At 51.4% G+C, this 24477-nt stretch overlaps 1 protein-coding gene across 1 annotated transcript in view; it reads left to right on the top strand.

Moving 5' to 3' along the window:
• The window catches only part of LOC103593827 (CMP-N-acetylneuraminate-beta-galactosamide-alpha-2,3-sialyltransferase 1-like), a 36977-nt gene extending 14614 nt beyond the window's left edge, over nt 1-22363 (top strand). The window contains exons 2-8 of the mRNA XM_008576905.1: nt 10082-10954; nt 17076-17272; nt 18208-18387; nt 18932-18938; nt 19299-19445; nt 19971-20090; nt 22000-22363. Coding sequence (XP_008575127.1) covers nt 10649-10954; nt 17076-17272; nt 18208-18387; nt 18932-18938; nt 19299-19445; nt 19971-20090; nt 22000-22173 — 1131 coding nt within the window. The 5' untranslated portion in view covers nt 10082-10648 and the 3' untranslated portion in view covers nt 22174-22363. The remainder of the gene's footprint in view (nt 1-10081; nt 10955-17075; nt 17273-18207; nt 18388-18931; nt 18939-19298; nt 19446-19970; nt 20091-21999) is intronic.
• The last annotated feature ends 2114 nt before the right edge of the window (nt 22364-24477 follow it).

The following is a 24477-nucleotide window of genomic DNA, read 5'->3' as shown; positions in this document are numbered from 1 at the left end:
GTTTTTAACACCCTTTTTATAGATGAGGGACTTGAAGCTCAGGCAGCCCATGTCCCTTCCCTGGGGTCACACAGCAAAGGGCTCAGTTCCTTTTGGATTTTCCCTGCAGCACCTCACCCCTGGCAGCAGCAACCAAACCAACTCCCAGCCTCTCTCCACCCCAAGCTCTGCCTGCTTTGTCTCTATTTAACTGCAGCCCATGATGCCTTCGGAGAGCCTTTCTGAAACAGCCATGCTAGGGCAGTCACCCCACAGAATACAGCAGATTCTTTCTAAGGAGCCAAGTGTGCTTTTGATTTGGGGGACGCACTTCTCTTTTCAGCTCTGGCATGATTTTGCTGTATGTCTTTGGGCGAGTCACTTCCCCTTTCTGAGCTCAGCTTTTGCATCTGTTAAATGAAGTGAGACAGAAGTGTTGCCGGGGTGGGGGTGTTAGTTGGTGCTCCGGGCCAGAAATCCAAAAGCACCGAGGGATTTCAGTGATAAAACCAACACTCAGGGAGCACCCGCTATGCACCAGCTACCATTATCATGCTTTACCTGAATTGATTTATTTATTTCTCTGCACAGCCCTATGAGGTGGGTACTACTCTTATCCCCACATTATAAATGAAGAAACTGGAGCAAAAGCTTCAAGCAGAAAGATTTAACTCAGGGGATCCAGTGCTTACAAAGGTGTTGGAAGGGCAGTGAAGATGTAAGCTCTGAGATATTTGGGGTACACTGCTGCAGACTGGGACCCAGAGGCCAGGAAGCTTCAGGAAGCCAGTGAAGAATCCACAGCTGCCCTGCAGCCTGGAGGTGGAGGAAGGCAGGTCCTGGAGACCAGTACTGAAGTCCCTGGGCAGCCACGCAGCAGCCTCTATCACTGCTGGAGGGAGAAAGGCACCTGCCTCTCCTTTCTGCCTGTCCCAACTATCATGGGCTAAATCTCAACCACGTCCAGAGCCTATGGGCAGGGGAAGCTGGGAAATGTAGTTTCCAGGCTTCCAACCCTGCAGTACAGGGAGGAGCCCAAAGGAGGTAGGACAAACCGTCACTCCAGTAGATGGTAACCAGCACAGGGACTCTTGCAACAGCAAGAAAGGTGCTCTAAAAGACCTCAAAGCAGACAGGATTGATGCGTGGGCATGTTTGGTCAGGGAACTTGAGCCATGGGAACTGCAGAGACCTTCCCAGCCCCAAGTCCCATTCTTTGATCATAACTGCAAGTGCAGAGTTCACCTTGAAGGTTTCTTTCTGGACAATCTCCTGTCACAACAATCCCTTGTGTTCAATAGCCAGGGAGCAGGGAAGGTTAGAGATGTCAGCAAGAGAAGACCTCGTCACCTTGTCACCCAGCATAGCTACGTGAAGCCAAAAGCACTCCTTAGCTGCAGGAGGATGGACATGCGGCAGGAGTGCAAGGGTGAGGCTGGTTCTGCCACCCCAGCACTGCTTCCGGGCAGGAACCTCCTGCTCCGACTCCCTTGGCCATGGTTTCTCATTAGGCCAATTCGCCGAGTGCAGAATTAAAGGAGAGGCCAGACACACCCCCTTGTAATACCACAGAGGCCCGAGGGACTCTGCCCAGGGCACGTGGAAATTCCACACGCTTGTTTCCATGGCTGGCATCTTCTTCCTGGGACTCCATGCTTAGCATAGAGCGGTTGCTCAGTATACAGGAAAGGAAGGAAGAAGAAAAGAAGGAAGGAGGGATTGAAACACCTAGACATTGATCCCAAATCTGGGAAAACACTGTTCTTGATACAAAAGACCTGGGTCCAAGTCGGCTCTGCCTTTTTCTGGCTGTGTGAACTCAATTCAGTTGCTTCCTCTCTCTGAGCCTGTTTCCTCATCTATAAATTGGCAGTGAAGGTAACCCCCATGTATTGAGCATCCGTTGTATGACAAGTATTTCTGCACTTAATCGTCAGGTGTCCCTTTGAAGAGATCTGATTATCTCCATCTTGCTTGTGTGGGTGCTGAGCCCAGCAAGGTAAACTGACTTACCCTAGGTGCCACAGCTAGGGAGTAGCAGATTCAGGATTCAAACCCAGGTCTAGCTGACCCTTAAAACCTGTGCACAGGGCTGCAGAAAGACTCAAAGAAACTGGAGAAGAGGGCTTATAAGAAAGAGGCACCATGGCAGACATTCCCCACCATCTTTCGAGAAGGGCTATGCTGCAAGGGTAAGGGCAGACCAGAAATAGACCAAACATCATGAAAAGTAAACCCCCAGTTGGAACAAGGCAATGTGCCCCTGCCCATTAGGGGACACCAAATCCTCCCTGAATGAGGACAGTCTCATCCAGAGTCTGTACCTCTTTGTCATACACAAAATTGACAGCCACCAGGCATGCCGAGAGACAGAACCAAATGACTAAAGACAGAGAGAGACAGCAAATAGACAATAAAAATGAACCCACATGTCATCCAGGCATCACAGGGCGTCAGACATGGACTTTAAAATAACTGGATGAATAATTGCAAGAAGACAGATGACAAGATGGAGAAATTCACCAGAAAAGAAAATCAGATGGAAATCTCAAAATGTTGGAAGGACGATAAATCAAACCAAAGAAATTATAAGAAAAGAAATAGTAAAGATAAGGGCAGGTACTGATGAAGTTTCAGAATGATGAGCCATGGCTACGTAGAAAGCCCCAGGAGGAGGACCGGGCTCATGGTGGTGCTGGATCTGCCACTGTCTTGCTGGGTGACCTTGGAGAAGTCACTTGCCTTCTCTGGACCTGTTTGTCATTTCAAAGACACAAGTCTGCTGATTACCCTCCTCACCCAGTCGATTGAGGGTCACATTGGGGATAGTGGTGGCCACTCTTTATGAGAAGCTTCAACATGGCCAGCAGCCTGCACCGTTCACTCAGGCTTTTCTCCAACACTGTAGTGCCAGGGCTATGCTTTGTGGAGTGCCCGGAGGGTCCTGGCCTATGACAACCACCCACAGTTCAGCAGGTGTTTACATTCAAAACCCTGTGTGGTTCATTCATTTGGATTTCCAAGAGTTTCAAGCAATCCTCTCATTTGCTGATAACTGCCCCCCAACTCTGTAGTGTCAGAGAAGCTTAACTTCATTGGCACCTCTGGCAGAAACTTGCCAAGCCTCTGACGCGTACAGACACTGCTCCAGGTACCAGGAACACAGAGATGCCAGGTAAAGGCACCATGGCTTCCATTTCTGGCTACTTCAGAACCTTGTATCACACCATTTTTCCCACCAAGAACTATAAAAGCTGGAAAAAAAAATAGAAATTCAGATTTTTGAAAGCATTAGAGAACAGCCAAGGCAGCCAGGACTTGAGGGACAGAGATCCCCAAGAGGAGGGAAATGAATCAGGTGAGCCCGATCATCCTTCCTGCACAGGGTCTGTGCTGATTCGTATGAGACGAAGAGTCTGCAGGATGAGCAGAGAACAGCAGCACAGAGGGGGTCTGGCAGCCTCGCAAGCCTGGGGGTAAATCAGAGAGACAGAGTGAGTGAATGAGTTCAGGACCACTAAGTCAGCCAACACCATAGGGACCAAGAACTTGGAGCAAAGGGGCCCACAGAGAAAAGAACTCCTATTCTGTGCTTTTTTTTTTTTAAATTTCAAGTCATTTGCCAGTATTTAATTTGCATGGGCCCAGTGTCTAAGAAACCAAACAGNTTATCTCCATCTTGCTTGTGTGGGTGCTGAGCCCAGCAAGGTAAACTGACTTACCCTAGGTCCCACAGCTAGGGAGTACAGATTCAGGATTCAAACCCAGGTCTAGCTGACCCTTAAAACCTGTGCACAGGGCTGCAGAAAGACTCAAATAGGTTACAGCTGTGACGGTGTATTGCAAACTATAAAGGACAATACAAAGGACCAGATGGCCCCCAACCCAACACTGGCAGCTGGAGGTTATCATGAGGATGGCCCTGTCCTTCCTGGGGTTGTGCAAACCTTGGATACACCAGAGGAGGATGCACCTGAGTCCCCAAGCATGTGGGGAGAGAGACTCAGAGTGATTGGCAAGTGGAAAATGGAGCTATTGGATCCTTCTCCCAGGAAGGCCAGATTAGTTGCACACTCAGGTGTGTCTGACCCCGACTCCTGTGCACCCCGAGGCATGACTGTTGCAAGCTCTCTGTGTCTAGGAACCCCTGGCAACTCTGACCTTCCCCCAGTGCATTAGGACCCCTTCCCTGCAGGTCTTGAAGCAGAAAGCTGCCCAGTGCCTCAAGGAGCTGAAGCAACTAACACAGCCAGCCAGAATCATCATTTTTTGGACACCCCTTGTTTGTCTTTTTTGATGCTTGATTTTATTTGGTCTTTTAAACTGACTCTGCCAGTTGGACAGGTCAGGGGTTCTGCTGGACTTTTTACAAATGAGGAGCCTACGACTTAGCGGGGAGGAATGGAACTGAGCTCTGTAGTGAGCCACTCTGTGCTGGGAACCGAGTTGGTCACTTGGTGCGAGTCATTTCACCCTGCAGCAGCCTTCTGTGTGAGCGTTGTTAGTCCCATTTTGTGGATTCAGGAACTGGGGATCACACANAGCCTGTTGATCTGTCCCCTCTCTCCACCATCTGCTCACTCAGTTGGTGTGAGATTCGCCGGGGCACCTCTGGCAGAGAGGCCCCGCCAAACTTGCCAAGCCTCTGACGCGTACAGACACTGCTCCAGGTACCAGGAACACAGAGATGCAAGGTAAAGGCACCATGGCTTCCATTTCTGGCTACTGCAGAACCTTGTATCACACCATTTTTCCCACCAAGAACTATAAAAGCTGGAAAAAAAAAATAGAAATTCAGGTTTTTGAAAGCATTAGAGAACAGCCAAGGCAGCCAGGACTTGAGGGACAGAGATCCCCAAGAGGAGGGAAATGAATCAGGTGAGCCCGTTCATCCTTCCTGCACAGGGTCTCTGCTGATTCATATGAGACGAAGAGTCTGCAGGATGAGCAGAGAACAGCAGCACAGAGGGGCCTGGCAGCCTCGCAAGCCTGGGGGTAAGACAGAGAGACAGAGTGAGTGAATGAGTTCAGGACCACTAAGTCAGCCAACACCATAGGGACCAAGAACCTGGAGCAAAGGGGCCCACAGAGAAAAGAACTCCTGTTCTGTGCTTTTTTTTTTTTTTAATTTCAAGTCATTTGCCAGTATTTAATTTGCATGGGCCCAGTGTCTAAGAAACCAAACAGAAAGCAGCAGCTGAGAGGCTGAAAAGCTAAACTAAGTTCGTGGCAATCTCACAGTGCAAGGGAGATGGAAACTGGAGAAGAGGGCTTATAAGAAAGAGGCACCATGGCAGACATTCCCCACCATCTTTCGAGAAGGGCTATGCTGCAAGGGTAAGGGCAGACCAGAAATAGACCAAACATCATGAAAAGTAAACCCCCAGTTGGAACAAGGCAATGTGCCCCTGCCCATTAGGGGACACCAAATCCTCCCTGAATGAGGACAGTCTCATCCAGAGTCTGTACCTCTTTGTCATACACAAAATTGACAGCCACCAGGCATGCCGAGAGACAGAACCAAATGACTAAAGACAGAGAGAGACAGCAAATAGACAATAAAAATGAACCCACATGTCATCCAGGCATCACAGGGCGTCAGACATGGACTTTAAAATAACTGGATGAATAATTGCAAGACAGGCATGCCGAGAGACAGAACCAAATGACTAAAGACAGAGAGAGACAGCAAATAGACAATAGAAATGAACCCACATGTCATCCAGGTATCACAGGGCGTCAGACATGGACTTTAAAATAACTGGATGAATAATTGCAAGGAGACAGATGACAAGATGGAGAAATTCACCAGAAAAGAAAATCAGATGGAAATCTCAAAATGTTGGAAGGACGATAAATCAAACCAAAGAAATTATAAGAAAAGAAATAGTAAAGATAAGGGCAGGTACTGATGAAGTTTCAGAATGATGAGCCATGGCTACGTAGAAAGCCCCAGGAGGAGGACCGGGCTCATGGTGGTGCTGGATCTGCCACTGTCTTGCTGGGTGACCTTGGAGAAGTCACTTGCCTTCTCTGGACCTGTTTGTCATTTCAAAGACACAAGTCTGCTGATTACCCTCCTCACCCAGTCGATTGAGGGTCACATTGGGGATAGTGGTGGCCACTCTTTATGAGAAGCTTCAACATGGCCAGCAGCCTGCACCGTTCACTCAGGCTTTTCTCCAACACTGTAGTGCCAGGGCTATGCTTTGCGGAGTGCCTGGAGGGTCCTGGCCTATGACAACCACCCACAGTTCAGCAGGTGTTTACATTCAAAACCCTGTGTGGTTCATTCATTTGGATTTCCAAGAGTTTCAAGCAATCCTCTCATTTGCTGATAACTGCCCCCCAACTCTGTAGTGTCAGAGAAGCTTAACTTCATTAGGGACCCCTCCTTGGGGAAACCTCAGAACTTACTTTCTGAGTTCTCCACAGGGGGCTGACAGTAGTCAATATGATCCTGTTCACCCTGTTAGACTGTCGTGTGCACTTTCCAGCACGTGGCCGGGTGATCCCTGCCATTCTGCCAGAGAGAACAGGGAGCCTCTCCTTTCGGTTTTAGGATTCGCAGCCTCCCTCAGCGCATACTTGCCTTGCAGAGATCTTCAGCCCGTGGCGTGTTGGCTGGGGTCCCATCTCAGCAAGCCAGGACTTTGTCCCTGGCTGCCTCATGCTTGATGGGGCACGGGAAAGTCACGCAGTCCTCCTTTTTTCCCTGGCCGCAGGAAGGGGTGGAGGGGTGTTCTTGCTTTTACCCTGCACTTGTTTCCAGGGCTTTTGAAAGGCTAATTGATACCAGCCCAGAAGCTTCTGCCGCTAGGTAGCATCCAAATGAGCACCCTGGCCTCAGAGATGGGAGGAGAGTGGCGTGGTCCCATAGCTTCTGCAGCTCAGCCTTGCCCCCTGTCCAGCTCTCACCCACCCCTAGGAGGTTGTAGGGAACCCAAGCTCTCATCAGAATCACATTTGATCAACATGGTTCAACAGTCATCCATTTAGGAAAATGTCCTGCCCTGGCATTGGGTGTACAGAGCCAGTAAGGGCATCTTGGGCCCTGCTCATTGTGAAGATAATGTAGTGAGACCATGTCAGTCCTCTGCTCATACCCTTCAGTGGATCTCCATTTCACTCAGAGAAAACTTAGTCTTGACTGTGGCTTCCATAGCCCAACATGCTGTCACCTTACCTGCGTGCCTGGCTCCTGTCTGACCCTATCTCCTGCTCCTCCTGTCTCTGATCCAGCCATAGCAGCCTCCTTTCTCCCAAAGTACCTGGGGCATTGCTAATGCCTAGAAAGCTCACACGTTAGAGCCTTTCATGATATATCCCAACCACCTATCTCGGTGCTTGGAACCACAGAGAGACCAGCAAATATGTAGTCAGTGAGTTGGATGAACGGACAGAACCTGACAGGTTGATGTCCCTGAGCAGTGAGCAGAATCTGTGTTGTCAGCCCCATTTTCCAGTTAAAGGAATGGTTCAGAGAGGTTAGGGACTTGTTCACAGTCACACAGCAGATGGGTGGCACGGCCTGGTGACAGTTCGCATCCTTTGACTCTTCATGTGTGCTTTCTTGCTCCGATCTCCCTCTGGATTTCCCTCCATTTGTTTCTGCAGTCGTTCATGCTACCAGCCCCCACTGAGCACCGAGCGTGTGCCAGGTGACAGGGCCACAACCTTGGTGAGACCGAGTTTCTAGCCTCATGTTGCTTCTAGTCCAGAGGGGAAACAGATAAGAACGCAGTGAGCAGAGTGGAGCCAGGGCACTGTGGGAGCCAGGAGAGGCCCAGCTCACCCCAGGAGGGGCTGGGGCTCCCTCAGGATTCAGCATGAGCTGAGCCCTGAAGAATCCGTCCAGGATTCAGCACGAGCTGAGCCCACCCGGCAAGCAGGGTGGGATGGATTTTCTGGACAGTGGGGACAGTGTGGGCTGGGGCCCAGAGGCAGGAGCAATTGTAACCTGTGGGTCAGGCATGTTGCTTCAAGTTACAGATAATCTGCTTTACACAATAAAGGGGATTTATTCTCTCATGTAACTGAAAATCAAGGTGTAGGTGGGCTACAGGTATGGCTAGATCAGGGATTTAGTGCCACTTTTCTGGGCCTCATTCAGCTCTAACCTCTTCCCCAGGAGCTAGTAAAATGGCCAGCATGATGCTCCATATCTAACAACAGAGGAGCCAGAACAAAGGAAAGTTTCCTCCGTCTTGACAAAAATCCCAGGGTTCACTCGGTTGGATGGATTAAGACAGACACCCATCCCTGCACCAATTGTTGTGGTAAGAGGGCTGGGAACCTCTGCCAGCCAAGTGAAATTGGGGCCTTCCTGTGCAGATAAGGGAGCTAATCCAACTCAAATGACAGAGCTGCTCCTTGGACTTTAAAATAACTGGATGAATAATTGCAAGAAGACAGATGACAAGATGGAGATAGGGAAGTGAGCAGGGAGAAGTGGGCGGGACAGTGACAGACACCAGTAGGTTATAAATACAAGCCAGGTTGTCGTGATAAGTAAACAGTGGAGCAGTGGACAAGGGCCAGTACCAGATGACATTGCCATCTGAGCTGAGGAGCGGGGACCTTATCTTGCATACAGTGGGCTTGGAGATGAGGAAGGTGTGGGGCATGGCACCAAACATGTCTTGAGCCCTGGATGTCTCCAGAAAGGCATTGTGGATTTAATCTGGTTTTTGATCTGCCGTTCTACTCAACTGAAAGGTAATCAATTCCCTTTCAACTCTCACTTTCCTGGAAAAAAAATATCCTTCTCATTAAAGAGCTACACATTGCAGATGGGGAGGAATGGATCAGATAAATCAGGGTGTGGGGGGGGAGCATCCCAGGCAAAGATCAGAGAGATCAGGCTTCACTGTGGCGCTGTGACCACAACTGTACCAGACAGAAGCCCTAAGACGTCAGTGCGATCTGGGGAATTGTGCGATGGGCATTTGAGGGGTCCCCATTTTTCTTTGATAGAATGTGTTCCCTCTTCTCTCTATCCCTCCAGCCATGGTAATCTAAAGACTAGTTAACATGATGGTGTCACCTCCACAGTGGAGGCCCCACCCACTGTCCCTGGTCCCCCAACCCCTCCAGATACAAGGAATTGGAGGGCTGGGGATTTGGACACAGATCCCACCTCCTCCTTTCCCTATGACCTTGGGCAAGTCATTTAGTCTCTTTTAGTCTCAGTTTCTTTTAAGACAAAAAGGGAAAGTAGTATCTCGCTGGCTGTGTACTTTGAGGATTCTCTGAGGCAACAGATATACATGAATATATATATATATAGATCATCATGTTGGCCCATAGTGGATCACTGAGGAATATTCACTCCTTTATCCACTTAAAAAGGAAAATTAGAGTTCAGTAATTGCCTAATAGATACCAGCAGCTCAATGTACATCATTTTATTTGTTTTCATAACCATCCTATAAATAGCCATCCTATAGATAGGGATATTATTATCCCATTTTACAGAAAAAGAAACTGGGGGTGGTGGGGGCAGGAAGGTTGAGTAACATTCCCAAGACCACACAGCTGCTAAACCAGAACTTGAACCTGGGCTGTCTAAAGCCCCCTCTATGGAATCCAGGCTAATTGGCAGAGCCTGAATGCCAGGGGAAGTGGAAGGCTGGGCCTCTCCCTATGCATACCATTTTTGCTGCTGTTGTTGCTGAAATTCAGAATCCAGAAGAGAATGAAGGAGAGAAAGGCAAGTAACATGCGTTTAACAATCTCCCTGTACATCGCACCACGCAGGCATCACTGAAGCGCTGCACAGACTTCTGTGGAGTGCTCAAATGTGCTAGGTCCCGATTGTAGGAAACATGGATGGGACACCTACCGTGCCCCTTCACAGCCTCTCAAATAGACGTTGATTCCTCACCGTCCACACACACGTGCACACTCCACACACACACACACACTCACTCACTCACTCACTGAGGCTCAAGAGGGTAAATAAATCTTCCCTTGCTACCTGTCAAGTTGGCTGATGACAGAGGGGAGGCCCATGGAATGCACCCTGGTGGAGGCATGGAGAGAGATTCTTTTTATAGCAAGGTCACAAAATTTCATCCTGTGTTTTTCTTTTTTCACACAGATGACACACAACCCTCTGTGCCTTCGTCAAGCTGGCCACTTAACCGCCACGTCTCTGGCGACACCAGGGGAAAGACAAAGCTCTAATTAATGACTGTCACAAACCACACTTTCTGGACAAGGGTGGCAAAGACCCTTCCTTCCAGGTCCTTACCCCCGAGGGACCCTGGACTGTCACAGAGATTAATTACCCTTCAACTCCTTTGGATGGAAAAGGAAATCACTGTTACTGAGTTCGATTAGAGCTTCATCAAGACACACCATTAGCTCTTTAAGGACTGTAGAGGAGGGAGGCTGCTTTATTTCCTGAGACGACAAATTATTGCAGGCACAGCCAACATGCCATGAATGGCTTTTGTGGACCACACGGTGATGTCTGGAACACACGGGTGGCTGTCCCCTGGTGGAAGCGGAGTTGGCTGCAGCAGCCCTTGAGGCCTCCCTGGGAATTCCCACCGTCCCTTCTGATCAAGTCTTCATCCCTGGGATCTTTCTATTCCGTGTTTCTTCTCAATTCAGAGGGATTTCCTCTAGCCCGTCCCAGGGAGGCCCCCTCCAGGAAGGGAAGATGGTGGCCATGAGGAAAAGGACCCTCAAACTACTGACCTTCCTTCTGCTCCTCATCTCCCTCACCTCCTTCCTCCTGAACTACACCCACACCACGGTGCCCACCACCTGGTTCCCCAAGCAGATGGTCCTGGAGCTCTCGGAGAACCTCAAGAAGCTCATCAAGTACAGGCCCTGCACCTGCACCCGCTGCATCGGGCAGCGCGGGCTCTCGGCCTGGTTCGACGAGAGATTCAACCAGACCATGCAGCCGCTGCTGACGGCCCGGAACGCGCTCTTGGAGGAGGACACCTACCAATGGTGGCTGGTGAGGCCTGGGGCTGAGCGTGGGGGTCTGGGGGTGAGTGTGGGGGGCTCCCAGAGCCAAGTGTTAGGGCCCTGCTGTGCGCCTGAGGCCCTGCCAGGCATTTAGCAGAATTCAGATTATGGTTCATTTATTTATTCATTCAACAACTATTCATTGAGGATCTATTGTATATGTCAGAGCAGAAGGTGCTGCATTAGCTCTCTGTGGTTGCTGTAACAAGTTACCACAGACGTGGTGGCTTAAAGCGATAGAAGTATATTCTCCCACTCCTGTGTCTACCTTCTGGTGGCTGCTGGCTGTCCTTGGTGCTCCTTGGCTGGTAGACATGCCACTCCAGCCTCTGCCTCCACTTCATGTGGCTTTCTTCCCCTGCATCTCTTTGTGTCTCAAATCTTCCTCTCCTTCTCTTATGAGGACACCTGTCATTGGGTTTGGAGCTCATCCTGAATTCAGGATGGTCTCATCTACAGAACCTTGACAATTTCATCTGCAGAGTCCCTTTTTCCAAGTAAGGTCACACTCCCAGGTTCCAGGGGCTAGCACTTGGACATATCTTTAGGGGGGCCACTACTTCATCCACTCTAGGTATCAAAATGGAAAAAAGAAAGAGACAAGATCTTTACTCTTGTGGAGTTTTATTCTGGCTGGGAGAGCCAGATGAGAAACAAATTAGCAAGGGGGGTCAGATGGAAGTGCTTTGAGGAAGGTTCAATGAGGTTTGTGACAGAGAGAAACTTGGAGGGGCGCCTCTGTAAGTGGGGCCACACAATTCTGGCTGGGAGAGCCAGATGAGAAACAAATTAGCAAGGGGGGTCAGATGGAAGTGCTTTAAGGAAGGTTCAATAAGGTTTGTGACAGAGAGAAACTTGGAGGGGCGCCTCTGTAAGTGGGGCCACACAGAGGTCTCTGAGGAGGCAGGACTTGAACTGACCCAAAGGCAGAGAAGCCATCGGCCATGGAAAGATCTTAAGAATATGCTCCCAGTCCCTGGGACAGCAACTGCAAGAGCCCTGGGGTGGCACCAGCTGGCTGTACTGGAGGAGAGGAGCCTGGTGTGGTTGGGGTGCCCCGAGTAGGGAATGTGCTATGAGAGGAGGTTTGGGAGTAGACAAGCCCATGCTGAGGAGTCTGGGGTTTGTTCTAAGTGCAACAGGAAGCCACTGTAGACTTTTTATGAAGGGAGTCCCATGATCAGATTTACCCATTTGAAAGGTCATTCCAGTTGTTGAATGCAAAAATAGCTCTAAGGGAAGCAAGAAATATGCATTCCCATGCTGAGGAGTCTGGGGTTTGTTCTAAGTGCAACAGGAAGCCACTGTAGACTTTTTATCAAGGGAGTCCCATGATCAGATTTACCCATTTGAAAGGTCATTCCAGTTGTTGAATGCAAAATAGCTCTAAGGGAAGCAAGAAATATGCATGCATTCCGTATTTATTGAGCATCTACTATATGCCAAGCACCACTATACTGAGATGGAAAAGACATTGTCTTCTCTTCTTGGGTTTCAGGGGTGGCAGGGAGAGAAGAGAAAACAGACAATCACAAAGCATGTTGATAGATGCTATGCAGGAATTGGGCACAGGAGATTGGGGACCACAGAGGAGGGATATCTAACCACTCCTTGGGGGCTGGGGCTCTGAGAGGAGGCTTCCCAGAGGAGGCGATGGCCAAGTTCATCATGAAGGAAGCAGAGAGGTCATCTGGGTGTATTCTGGAGGAAGGACACTGCAGACAGAGGGAGCCGTGTGTGCATCACCTGGAGGTGTGAGAAAGCATGTGTGGGAGCAGGAGGTAGAGAATCATGCCTAAAATCCACGTGCAACTGGGGCCATGGGCCTAGCTCATGAAGTCCCTTATAGGCTGTGCTAAAAGAAGAGAGAGTTGAGTGTAGCTGAGACGAGCAGGGAGACATCCCACAGGAGGTGAACTTTCCCGTACAGCATTTTCTTTAAGCCATTCCTGCGCTTAAGGAGCTTACGGTCTATTTGAAATGAACAGAAAATGTGCATGAAATTTAGAAGGGTCTAAAGCACTGTGCTGTGAATCAGAAGACCCGGCTAAGTCCTGGTGTTGAGCACCTCGTGTGCAGGTCCCGAAGGGGGCTCAAGGGATGTGACTGAGAATGGGACAGGCAGGGTCTTTGACCTCTCAAAGACTTGAGTGCCTGGTGCAGGAGGTGGTAAACTGAGCTTGATAGGGAATAGGGCAGGCTCTCAACCTCCACACTGTTGACATTGGGGTTGGATAATTCCTAGTCATGGGTGGATGTCTTGTGCATTGTAGGATGTTTTAGCAGCACCCGTGGTCACTACCCATTAAATGCTACTATCACCTAGTCCCTTCTTCCCCTGGGCCACCTGTCAGCAGGTATTTATTGAGTGTTGTTGTATATAAGGGAATATACTTGGAAACTAGTTGGGGACATAGGGGAAGGAGTGTCTTTGAACTTTCTTGCCTGTATTCGTATCAGTAGCCCTGTAGTACTTTATTGTCATTTACAAAAGAGAAGAACAATATTTCTTCCCAAGGAAAACAGTGGTGCAGCACTGAGTAACCGTCTGAGCTGAGTTATCTGGTCAGTGGGAGATTTAGGATGCTAATCTACAGAAAGGCAGCTCAGTTTCCCACCTGGGTTGTACCTGGCTCTGCTGTTGACACACTCACTATATGACCTCAGGTGAGTCCCTCCCCAGATGTAGGCCTCAGTCTCCCCTTTTGCCGATGAAGGGTTGGAACAGATCCGAGATTCCTAAAGTGTGGGCCATGTGAATTGAGGTCATACGAGGCAGGACATAGAAGAACATCGCATCACGGAGAGGGGAAACCTGCTCTAAATTCCTTTCCGACTCTGCAGTGCAAGGACTTTAATTTGTCTCGATGCTTCATTATACACCTCTCTAGTGCTTGCCAGTTTTCATTCTAGCGAAGAGAGGACAGCTTGCCTGGGCAAGCAACAGGATCAGCTGGAACTGAATAGGGTGGTTTTGTTTTCATCGTATTATACAATTCCCTTTTACTTCTGCCAGGTAATCCTCGCTTTCCATTGTGTTAGAGATGTGAGGTTTCCTTTTCAAATAAACTTACTTTGTTTTCTTAATTGAGTCATTAAAGGGAAGTAAGTCAGTGATGGTCCAGCGAGACGATGCATGAGGGCTGTGCACTCGCACCAGGAAGCACAGGACACACTCCCAATACATGTCCACGGCCTCCAAAGCACATGTGTCACCTAGGAGGCACTCAGTACCTATCACTGCATGATGGATACAGCATGCTATGCTGTTCCTTAATTTAGCACACAGTGCCATGCTTCCTCCAGGTAACAGCACACATGAGGGCACTCTATGGTCCTGAGCACATCTTCACGAGGTTGGGGAGCCCTTCCTGGTGGGGACCTCTGCTGGGTTCCTGCAGGGGAGCTTGGCTGTGCTCCTCTACCCCAGGGGTCTTGGAGTGCTGGACCAGCAGTAGCAGCATCTGCTGCCTTCAAGCAATGCAGGATCTCGGGCCCCAGCCCAAAGCTACTGGGTGAGGATGGGAACCTTTGCAAGATCCCAGGTGACTGTCTGCATATTCAAGAGCAAGAAGCTTCCCCAGGCAGTCCTATCAGATGCAGGCGATTAATCTGGATGGTGTTTTTGTGTGGTAAAATATATAACAGTATTTATCATTTTAACTACTTGTAATTTAGTGGCATTAAGTGCATTCACAGTGATGTGTAACCATCACCACTATTTATAAGCAGCACTTTTTCATCATTCCCGATAAAAACTCTGTATCCATTAAATACTAACTTCCCCTTATCCCCTCCTCCCAGCCCCTGCTGTCGACCCTTCTACTTTCTGTATCAATGAATTTGTCTCCTCTAGGGACCTCATGTAAGTGAAATCATACAGTATTTGTTCTTCTGTGTTTGGCTTATTTCACCGAGTGTACTGTTTTCCAGGTCCATCCATGGTATATCCTCTATCAAAATTTCCTTCCTTTTTAAGGCTCAATAGTATTCCATTGCACATCTGTACCGCCTTTTGCTTACCCATTCATCCATCACTGGACCTTTGGGTTGCTTCTACATTTTGGCTATTGTGAGTAATGCTGCCGTGAACATGGGTGTCCAGATGTATGTTCAAGACCCTGCTTTCAGTTCCTTGGGGTGGGTACCTGGAAGTGGAAGTGCCGGGTTATATGGTGGTTCTGTGTTTAACCTTATGAGAAACCACCAAACTGTTTTTCACAGCAGGTACAGTGTATTACATTCCCACCAGCAATACACAGGATTCCATTTTCTTTATATCCTTACCAAACCCTGTTATTTTCCATTTTTTTATGTTACCTGTCCTAGTGGGTGTGAAGTGTGGTTGGAACTGTTGCCTGTGTTTCTCTGTTGGCATGTCTAGTGGTCTGATGCTAGAGGAGATGCCAGATGGTTTTAACCAGAGGAGCGACCTGGGTGTGGCTCCCCTTGGGGATTCTGATGCCTTCCATCTAAAGGGGAAACTGGGTGCCCTGGGACCTTTCTGCACACCTCCCTGGTCACTAATCTGAATAATGGCCAAAGCAACCGCTAGCCACACCTTCCTCTCCTAGCCACTCACTGTCCCTGGGGCTGGGGTAGCTGACAGGAATCACCTCCAGCCCACCTCCCCCAACCCCAGGGGCTGGCTTTCCAAAGGTCAAGATTCCCGGGGCCAGAGACAGCGGCTGTGTTGTGGGAGAAACCTTAAGGTGGGTTTCTAAAAACCTGGGTTCAAATCCTGATTTGGATTCGAAACAAGTCATTGAACCTGTCTGGCCCCGGAGTGTCCTTCCCCATCTGCAATTGAGGAGATGCACACCTGGCGTGGTGACGGGGTCAGATGTAGGACTTCTTGTGGAGTCTCTCCTGGGATCACTAGGAGCGAGGAAAGCAGATGCATCCGCAGGCAGACACTACTCAGCATGACCACAGCGCCACCTGCACCAGCGGGCCAACCGGCTGTAGAGGGAGGGGACCAGTAAGGTGACCACCTCACCCTGGTTTTGGCATTGAAAGTCCTGCGTCCAGGAAAACCCCTTTGTCCTGGGCAAACCAGGCTGGCTGGTCACCCTCAAGATACAACTAATGCTTGACATTACCTGGGGGACAGGGAGGGTGTCAAGGCAGCTGGCCCTCGAGCTAGGTCTCAGAGGATGGAAACACTTTGGTAGGTGGACATCAGAGGCCTTTGTGCATCCAGCTGATTCTTTGGTCTGCTGGAGTCCAGGAGTCCTGGGGCGGGAGCAGCTGTGGGACACACGAGGATACACAGATGCCTTACTGCCGTCAGCCTGCCTGGCCCTGTCCGGAGCTGCAGAGCTGGCACCAATACCTGTTCTCTGCTCTTCTTGTTAAGGCGTGAATGAGGGCTTGCAGGCCCCAAGACCAGGTGTCTGGGCTTGGGACTCGATGAGGACCAGGGCAGAGTGAGATTGGCTCCGAGTTTCCGGCTGTGACACTTAGGGGAATGGAGGGCCTTTTGTAGAGAGAGAGGGGAGCACCACAGGAGGAGCAGGCTGGGGAAGCGGATGAGCTCTGCTTGGGCAGGTCGCATGAGCAGGGCCTGGGAGACCTGGTATGAAGTGAAGATCTGAGCTAGATTACCGGACGCTTCTCTCATGGGCCTGATGCCTATCAGCCGGTCTTCTTGTCGCAGGTAGCCAGAGCCGGCAGGCTGGGGAAGCGGATGAGCTCTGCTTGGGCAGGTCGCATGAGCAGGGCCTGGGAGACCCGGTATGAAGTGAAGATCTGAGCTAGATTACCGGACACTTCTCTCATGGGCCTGATGCCTATCAGCCGGTCTTCTTGTCGCAGGTAGCCAGAGCCATGCCTAGCACATAGCAGATGTTCAATAAATATGTGCAGAATGAATGAATGGTCTGTTTCCTTTCTAGCTGCCTGAGTAGCCCTTGAGCTTATCGGGGAGGAGGTGGAGGTGGTGTGTCTGAGCTGTCTCCATTTCCAGGGGCTCAGCAGAGGGCAGGGTACCCGGGAAGTCCCCCAAAACAACAGCAGATGGTTTGGGGGCTCAGCAGCCACGAGGTTGAGCCCACCCAGCCAGAGGCAGCACAGCAGCCTGAGTGTCTCCTTCTGTCCTCTGCCCACAGAAGCTCCAGCGGGAGAAGAAGCCCACTAACCTGAATGACACCATCAAGGAGCTGTTCAGAGTGGTGCCCGGGGATGTGGACCCCGTGCTGGAGAAGGGGTCAGTGGGCTGCCGGCGCTGTGCCGTTGTGGGCAACTCTGGAAACCTACGAGAGTCCTTGTATGGGCCCGAGATAGACAGCCATGACTTCGTGTTCAGGTGAGTGCCAGACCCTCGCCCAAGCCCACTGTGTTGCCCCTAGGTGGCCTCTTGAAGCAGGAGAAAGCAGCTTTGCTCAGGGTCAGAAGGTTGCTCCTGGACTTACCTGGGACACCAGGCCCCTCACTGCTCTCTCTGGGCCTCAGTTTCCCCATCTCTGCATTGCAAGATGGACTAGATATGCCTGTCTGGATGCAGAGAGGAAACTGCACAGTGCGTCCCCAAGTGGGCCAGGAGCGTGGCACAGGGAGGCCTGTGAGAGGGCCAGATTGAAGACTCTTGTTTTATTTTTAAAATTTATCCCCATTTTGCCATCTAGCTATAATAGAGCCATATGCTTTCAATGTAAAATATGTTTTCCCATCACCAAGTAAAAGAGATATTCTAGGAAGTTGCCCCAAGTCTGTCCTAGGTTTCTTGTAACCTGCATCACACCACTCACAAGTGCCCCAGGGCGAGAAGCACAGCATGACCTTCAGGAATTGTCTCTTGTTTCTGTGATCTCTGACTTTACATCCTTAGACCACTCACCTGGCCTCTCGGAGCCGGTATACCAGATATCCAGTGGAAATGTCCCTTGTGAAAGGCAGAGGGTCAGTTTGGGAGTTAAATGGACCTGAGTCCGGAGTGGCCACTTGGTAGCTCTGTGGCCTGGGACAACCTCTCCGAGCTCAGGTTTCTTCGACTCTAAAAAAGGACCGTAAGATGCCAACGGGATACGATTGCACATAAGAGGTAATCATTGGTGGAATTGGTTAGACCGACTGGAGATTCTAAAAGAGGAAAAAATGATGAAAGCCTTTGAACTGTGTCTTAACTGTCTCCATTTTACAGATGAGGAAGACGAGGCCTAAGGCAGGAAGGTGACTCACCTGAGGTCACACTGCAGGTTGCCCACGTCCTGCCACCCAGCTTTCTCTCCCTTCTCCTTCCAGGATGAACAAGGCGCCCACTGTGGGGTTTGAGGCCGATGTCGGGAGCAAGACCACCCATCACCTCATGTACCCCGAGAGCTTCAGGGAGCTGGGGGAGAACGTCAGAATGGTCCTGGTCCCCTTCAAGACCATCGACCTGGAGTGGGTGGTGAGCGCCACCACCACAGGCACCATCTCCCAGTGAGTCCCTCCACAGACCCGCCCTGCTGCTGCCACGTGGGCACCTCTGCTCCCACCACACCCTTCCCTGGCTATGCCTACCCCTGGGATGCCTCCCTCCCGAGCCCCACCTCCTATGGGCCACCTCCTGCGACTGTCCCAACTCTTCCCTGCCCCCCTTTCCTTCCATTACTTTGAACAAACCACAGGCATTAGCCGTCCTCCTGCTAAGGTCTCCCAAATGGACTCCAAAGTTTGCGTCCCCAAGCACCCTGGAAACTTTGCAGTAGCAGAGAAAGGATTCCGCACCTGTGAGCTCTGCCCTGATGGTAGCAGCCCCTTGCTTTGCAAACTGTAAAGTGCAGGGTCACAGACGCAGATCCTCAAACTCACCCCAGAACTACTACATCAGAAACCCTGGGATGCTGCCCAGCAGTCTGGGTTTTAGCAAGCCCTCCAGAGATGCCAATGCAGGGTGCAGTTTGAGGCTCGCTCCTGTATGGTGTGAGCTTCTCAAAGCCACACCTCACCTCCTGTCTCTCCATGTCCCCATCTTCCCCAAAAGGTCCTCAGTATGGGGCTGGCCAAGAGATGGGCAAAGGGTAGAAGAAGGAAGGAAGTGAAGTGCACACCACACTGGCCCTTTGCACGTGCAGTCATATTTAAATAGGCTCAGAGAGGTCAGGTAACTTGCCCAGGGACACACAGCTAGTTCGTGATATGGCTAGAACTGAAGTCCCCCTGTTCCTCCAGCACCCCACCCTTAGCACTGGGCCGAGCTGCCACAGGGAAGAAGCCAGACATGCATCCTACAGGGTGGAGCTGGTGGATGGATGGGAGAGCTTCGCAGAGGCTGCAGGACCTTAGGGCCAGACTGAGAGATGAACGGTTCACCAGGGACCTCATAGTCCGCCCTTCTGGTCCATTCCTAGGGGCTGGAATTTGGCTTCCTGGACATGCACTCACACCCTCTACTGCCTGAGAAGTCCTCTTTGCTGTCCTCGAGACAGCTGTGGGGTGGTGGAACCAAGACCAAACCTGATACTGGGACCCCTCCCAGCTTGGCCACTGCCGGCTGTGTGACATTGAGCACATGACTTAACCTCTCAGAGCCTCGGTTTCCTCCTCTGTAACACGAGGAGAAGGAAACCTAGCACATAGGGTCCTTTGAAGGATTGGCGATGATTCTGGCCAGTGCAGGTAGAGTGGGTGGCTCGGTGTACGTGTCTTCTGATTGTCCCTGTCCACCTCATGCTGTTCCCTGGAACGTCCTCCTGAGCAGCCTCACGTCTCACTCCCTGGCCTCCTTGGATTTTTGTTGAAATGTCACCTCTACAAGCTCCTCGCCCCGGTGCCTTAGGGCCTTTCTCCACTTTGTTTCTCTCTCCAGTCTTTTCACTTCCAAGCACCCTCTGTCCCTTAGTGATGCAGGTGGGGCCCACCTTTCCCACGCTCACGGAAGCCCGCAGGTGCAGGGGTATTCGTCAGGTCTGTCGCGGCTGTGTCCCCATGGCCACGACAGTGGGGGGGCACCTAATAGATGCTTCGTGTCCTTTGCCGACCATAACTCATGAAGAGCCGCATCCTCCTGATCTACCCCGCAGATCCTGATCTACCACCCGGCCTTCATCAAGTACGTCTTCGACAGCTGGCTGCAGGGCCACGGGCGCTACCCGTCCACCGGCATCCTCTCGGTCATCTTCTCCATGCACGTCTGTGATGAGGTAGGCCACCCTGCCCCGTGCCCGGGGGGCTGCCCGGAGGAGGAGGCGCGCCACTCCGCGTTCCTGAGAGAGCGGGGGAGAGGGTGGGCAAGAGGGCCTAGCCGTGTCTTCCAGAAGCCCAGATTCCTACAGTGGGGCTTGTGATGCTGTCTCACAGGGGGTGTTAGGGAGTGACAGTGCTCTATGAGAAAGTTCTCAGGAGCACAAGTTCTGGCACATTCTGTGTGAGCGCCTGTGGTAGAACCAGGACCCTCGGATGTAGCAGGGAAATAAAGGATCAGATTCCATCAGGGAGAGTGGTGTCATGCCATGGTCTCCACCTCAGTTTTTCATTTAGAGTCGTCTGGGGAGCTAAATTCCAGCACCCGGGCCACATCCTGGCCCAATTTTACCGTAATTCCTGGGGTGAGGTCAGGGCACGCAGGGGTTCCACCGTCCACCGAGGCTGAGAACCAGCAGCTTTGGAGCGTGCGTTTCCCACACAGCCTTGCCTTGCCGTCCACAGGGTTGATGATCTGAGGCTCGCGGCCACCCCGGGCACAGGAGCAGGAGGGAGGGCCACACCGCCTCCTCCACCTCCCCAGCCTCCTCCCTGGTCTGGCTTCACGCAGGGCATTCTGATGTCCCTTCGTGTCACATGCATCCTAGCCCCAACCCCACCCCTCTGGGCTTGAGGTTGGAAATCCCAGGAAGGGCCAAGGGGGTTGCATGGTAGGTCCGCACTCTTGGCCTCGGCTGTTTTCCCACAAGCCACTAGTGGCTGCAGCTGGAAATATGGGTTTCCTTCCCATGTCCCCACCCTCCACCTCCAGCGCACTGGTCACAGACCCCTTGAGGTTCTGCCTCAGAAATGTGACTCTCATCTCCTCCCTCCTATCTGACACTAATGTCCCTGCTCTGTGTGGACTCGTGTCCATGCTGGCATATACTGAAAAAGCTGCATTTGCCACGGAGCTGTCCCCCTGCCCCCACTGTCTCCAGCCCTCAAGTATGAAAATGTCCTTTAGCCCAGATAGCATGCCCTCTCTCTGGAAGTCCTTCCACATGGTCTCTTCCTGGTCATCTTCTACTCATTTTACAAGACCCACCTCAAATGTCACCTCAGAGGAGCTTCCTCTGGCCTCTTGGGTCACTGTCCCCTCCTCTGTGCTGTGGGAGCCCTGAATCCAGCCGGTCCCTCCATGGACTGCTCAGTTGATGATCACCATCAGTTATAAGCTCTGAGGGCTGAGACCTGAGTTGGTCCCCACTTTCCCAAGCACCCACCCGGAGGCCCCTGTGAAAGGTGTGCCTGGACTTTGATATGTCCCGCACTGTGCTCGGCACACAGTAAGTGCCCTATCAGTGTTGCCACCTGTGTGGAAGGCCCCCCACCCACTCGACAGTGAGGGCCCCTGGACCAGGTGATACTGGCCTCAGCAGAAAAGGATCAGCACCTCCCACCTGCCCTGTTGTGATTCCGATTCTTGGTCCCATTTTCCAGATGAGGAAAGTGAGGCTCAGAAAGGTGATGTGACACACCCAGGGTCCACCATGTAAGTGGCAGAGCTGGGATTTGGGGCTCTTTGCCTGGCCCTAGAGCCCTGCCCTGCATTCAGCTCCATTCTACTTCCTCCTTCCGTGGCTCCTCAAGCCTTGGAGAAGAGGTTGCACCTGCCCCAGTGGTGAGACCCAGCCCTTCAGGGAACCCATGTGCAGGTGCCTTCTCGGGCACTTTCTGGCACTGGATCTCCATGCTTTTGCTTTCCCAAGCCCTCAAGAGTTCCAGGAACCTAGCGCAGGGTTGATCTGAATCCTTGGCAATGGTGTTGACTGTCGGGTTGGATTCTGGGAATGTCTACAGGTTCCCTTTCTCAGAGATGCCCCCCACCGCCTGCTGTCTGGTTCTGACCTTGGCTTTCCCCTGCAGGTGGACCTGTATGGTTTTGGGGCAGACAGCAAAGGGAATTGGCACCACTACTGGGAGAACAACCCATCAGCAGGGGCTTTTCGCAAGACGGGGGTGCATGATGCGGACTTCGAGTCCAACGTGACGGCCACCTTGGCTTCCATCAACAAAATCCGGATCTTCACAGGGAGATGATGCTGTGAAGAGTCGAGGATGGACGCACCGGATGGCGCCTCTCCATTTCCAGCTCCAACATCTCGCCGGGGTCGTCCGTTCTGAGAGCCTTGAGGTCCAGCCTTGGGGCTGTGCCCAGGTGCCACACACAGCCTCTCGCGCCCATCCTCCAGCAGCATCTACGCAGCAAGGTCATGGGACTCTGCTGGGCTGCAGAGCAGGTTTCAGAACCTGCCGCGGTTGGAGAGAACTTTCCTCCACTGCTGTCCCAAGCTGGGGAGATGCTGGGAAAGGTCCAGTCTCCAAACACGAAACAGTCTGGCCTCTGTGGCAGGGGTGGGGGTACAAACACTAAAGACTCCCATATTCTGAAAGTCAGGACAATTTCCTGGGGGAGATGGGCAGAGAGACGTGCCACACAAGGGCTGCAGGTTTGACTCTTAACCTCCGATTCTCACTGGGATGTTTCCGAGTGACAGTTACCTCCAGGATAGAGTCACATTGGGCTGCATTGGCACTCAGGGCGAGATGCTGTCCTTTGCACAAAGCCTGGCCTCTCGCTTGGTGTGACAACCCCATCATTCCTTTCTTCCCAAAGCTCATTTATGATAGGCTGCCCACCCCAAAGATCTTCATAGAAACATGGCAACGTGTTTCTGACTCCCGAAGATCCTTCTTTCCAAGTCGATGTTCCCTGGAGTGATCAATCTCTGTGGTTATGATTATGGCTGAGTGCAGATCTGATTAATTCCACGTGCCTTTGGGGAAGAAATGCATGTGTTGGCTGAAATGAGGCAAAAGCCCCAACTCGGGAAAGCCGGTCCCCACCAGCAGCCCCCGCTCCTCTGTAGCTGAGAACATCTTTTCTAGAGTCCTGAGCCAGGGCCTGATTTGGAACAATGCTCAGGTGATACTCAAGGCCACCCAGAGGCACATCAGCCATGGAACGTCCACTGACACTTCCACAGACTGTTGGATTTGGTGCCCATAACCCTCCAAGACCACACAAGGGACCTCCAGCAGCCAGCACTTTCCCCAAGGACCCAAGTCTCTGCTGGCCACCTTTGTGGCATCCTGGGGGTTGGGGTAGGGGCATCCAAGGAACAACGGTGACTGGCACATACCTCATCTTCTCACTCCCCATCTACTCTCTTTTTCCCTCTTTAGTCTTCCTGATTATTTATTGATTTTTTAAAAATTCAACCAACATTGTGTGCACTCTGGGGCTCTGTTGCTGGTCCTGGTGTTTTCATCAAGCTTGCTCTTGCTTCACCAGTAGCTGGGGAACGCGGAGCTTAAAGAATGGTCGTAGGGTTCCTCGGCCATGGGGTGTTGGGGGTGTCTAGGGTGTGTGGGCTTGCTGGTGGGCGATCCCGTGATGGCAGGTTGGAGGGTTTGTGAAATGCCCTGTGCTGCCTCGCTTCCGGCCCGCCTGCCTTCTTTCTCATTGTGCACGTCAGTTCATTCTCAGGCTAGGGAATCTGCAGAACTCAGTGAAACCCCACTGGGGCCAGGTAGAGAGGCGTGAGCCACAGGCATCAGATCGTCAGCTCTGGTTACTGATGTTTAATCAGAAAAACCACTTTTTCTGTTGAAAGCATTTCCATAAAAGCCACTGCTGCTTTGGGTGGGTGGGGGGGGTGACATTTTCCTGGTGGAGTGGGATGGATGCAGTCTTGGAAGAAGATGTGAGACCTGCTCTCCCCAGCACAGGGTCCCCCTCTGAAAACTGGGAGGGAGGGATTACAGGAACCTGGGAAGGGGGGCTCAGGCCACAGATGGCTTCCGGCCATTCACAAGAGTCCCCAGGAGTTGTACACCAAAGTTGTTTTTTCCCCAGAGTCTGCATATAAACATTTTTCTGGGGAGAGTTTCCATATTGTTTATTAGATTCTCAAATATTCAGAATCCAGTTTAAAAACAAAAAACAAAACTTGTTGCAGCTTTAAAATTCTCTAAACCAGGGCCAGCCCGGAGGCGCACTGCTACAGTGCGCCGCTTGGGAGCACAGTGGTGCTCCCGCCGAGGGTTCGGATCCCATGTGGAGACCGGTTCCTGCTCACTGGCTGAGCGAGGTGCGGGAGCAACACCGAGGGCTGCGATCCCGTTGCCGGTCCCGGTCCAGTACGGGCGCGACACTGAGGGCTGCGATCCGTTGCCGGACACGAAAAAAGACAAAAAAAAAAAAATTCTCTAAACCTTATGACTCTTTTGACTGATAGAGGCTGGTAGGTTGCTGTGAGGTCATAACTCTGGGCAGACGTCCTCAAAGGCTGGACCTCACAGTGTGCTGACGTGAAGACCTCTGTACACATTTGTCAGTTG

Source organism: Galeopterus variegatus, unplaced genomic scaffold (genome assembly GCF_000696425.1).
Source record: "Galeopterus variegatus unplaced genomic scaffold, G_variegatus-3.0.2 Scaffold1426, whole genome shotgun sequence".
Classification (NCBI taxonomy): Eukaryota; Metazoa; Chordata; class Mammalia; order Dermoptera; family Cynocephalidae; genus Galeopterus; species Galeopterus variegatus.
Note: the sequence above shows the minus strand (reverse complement) of the source record. Positions and strands in the feature narration are given on the sequence as shown.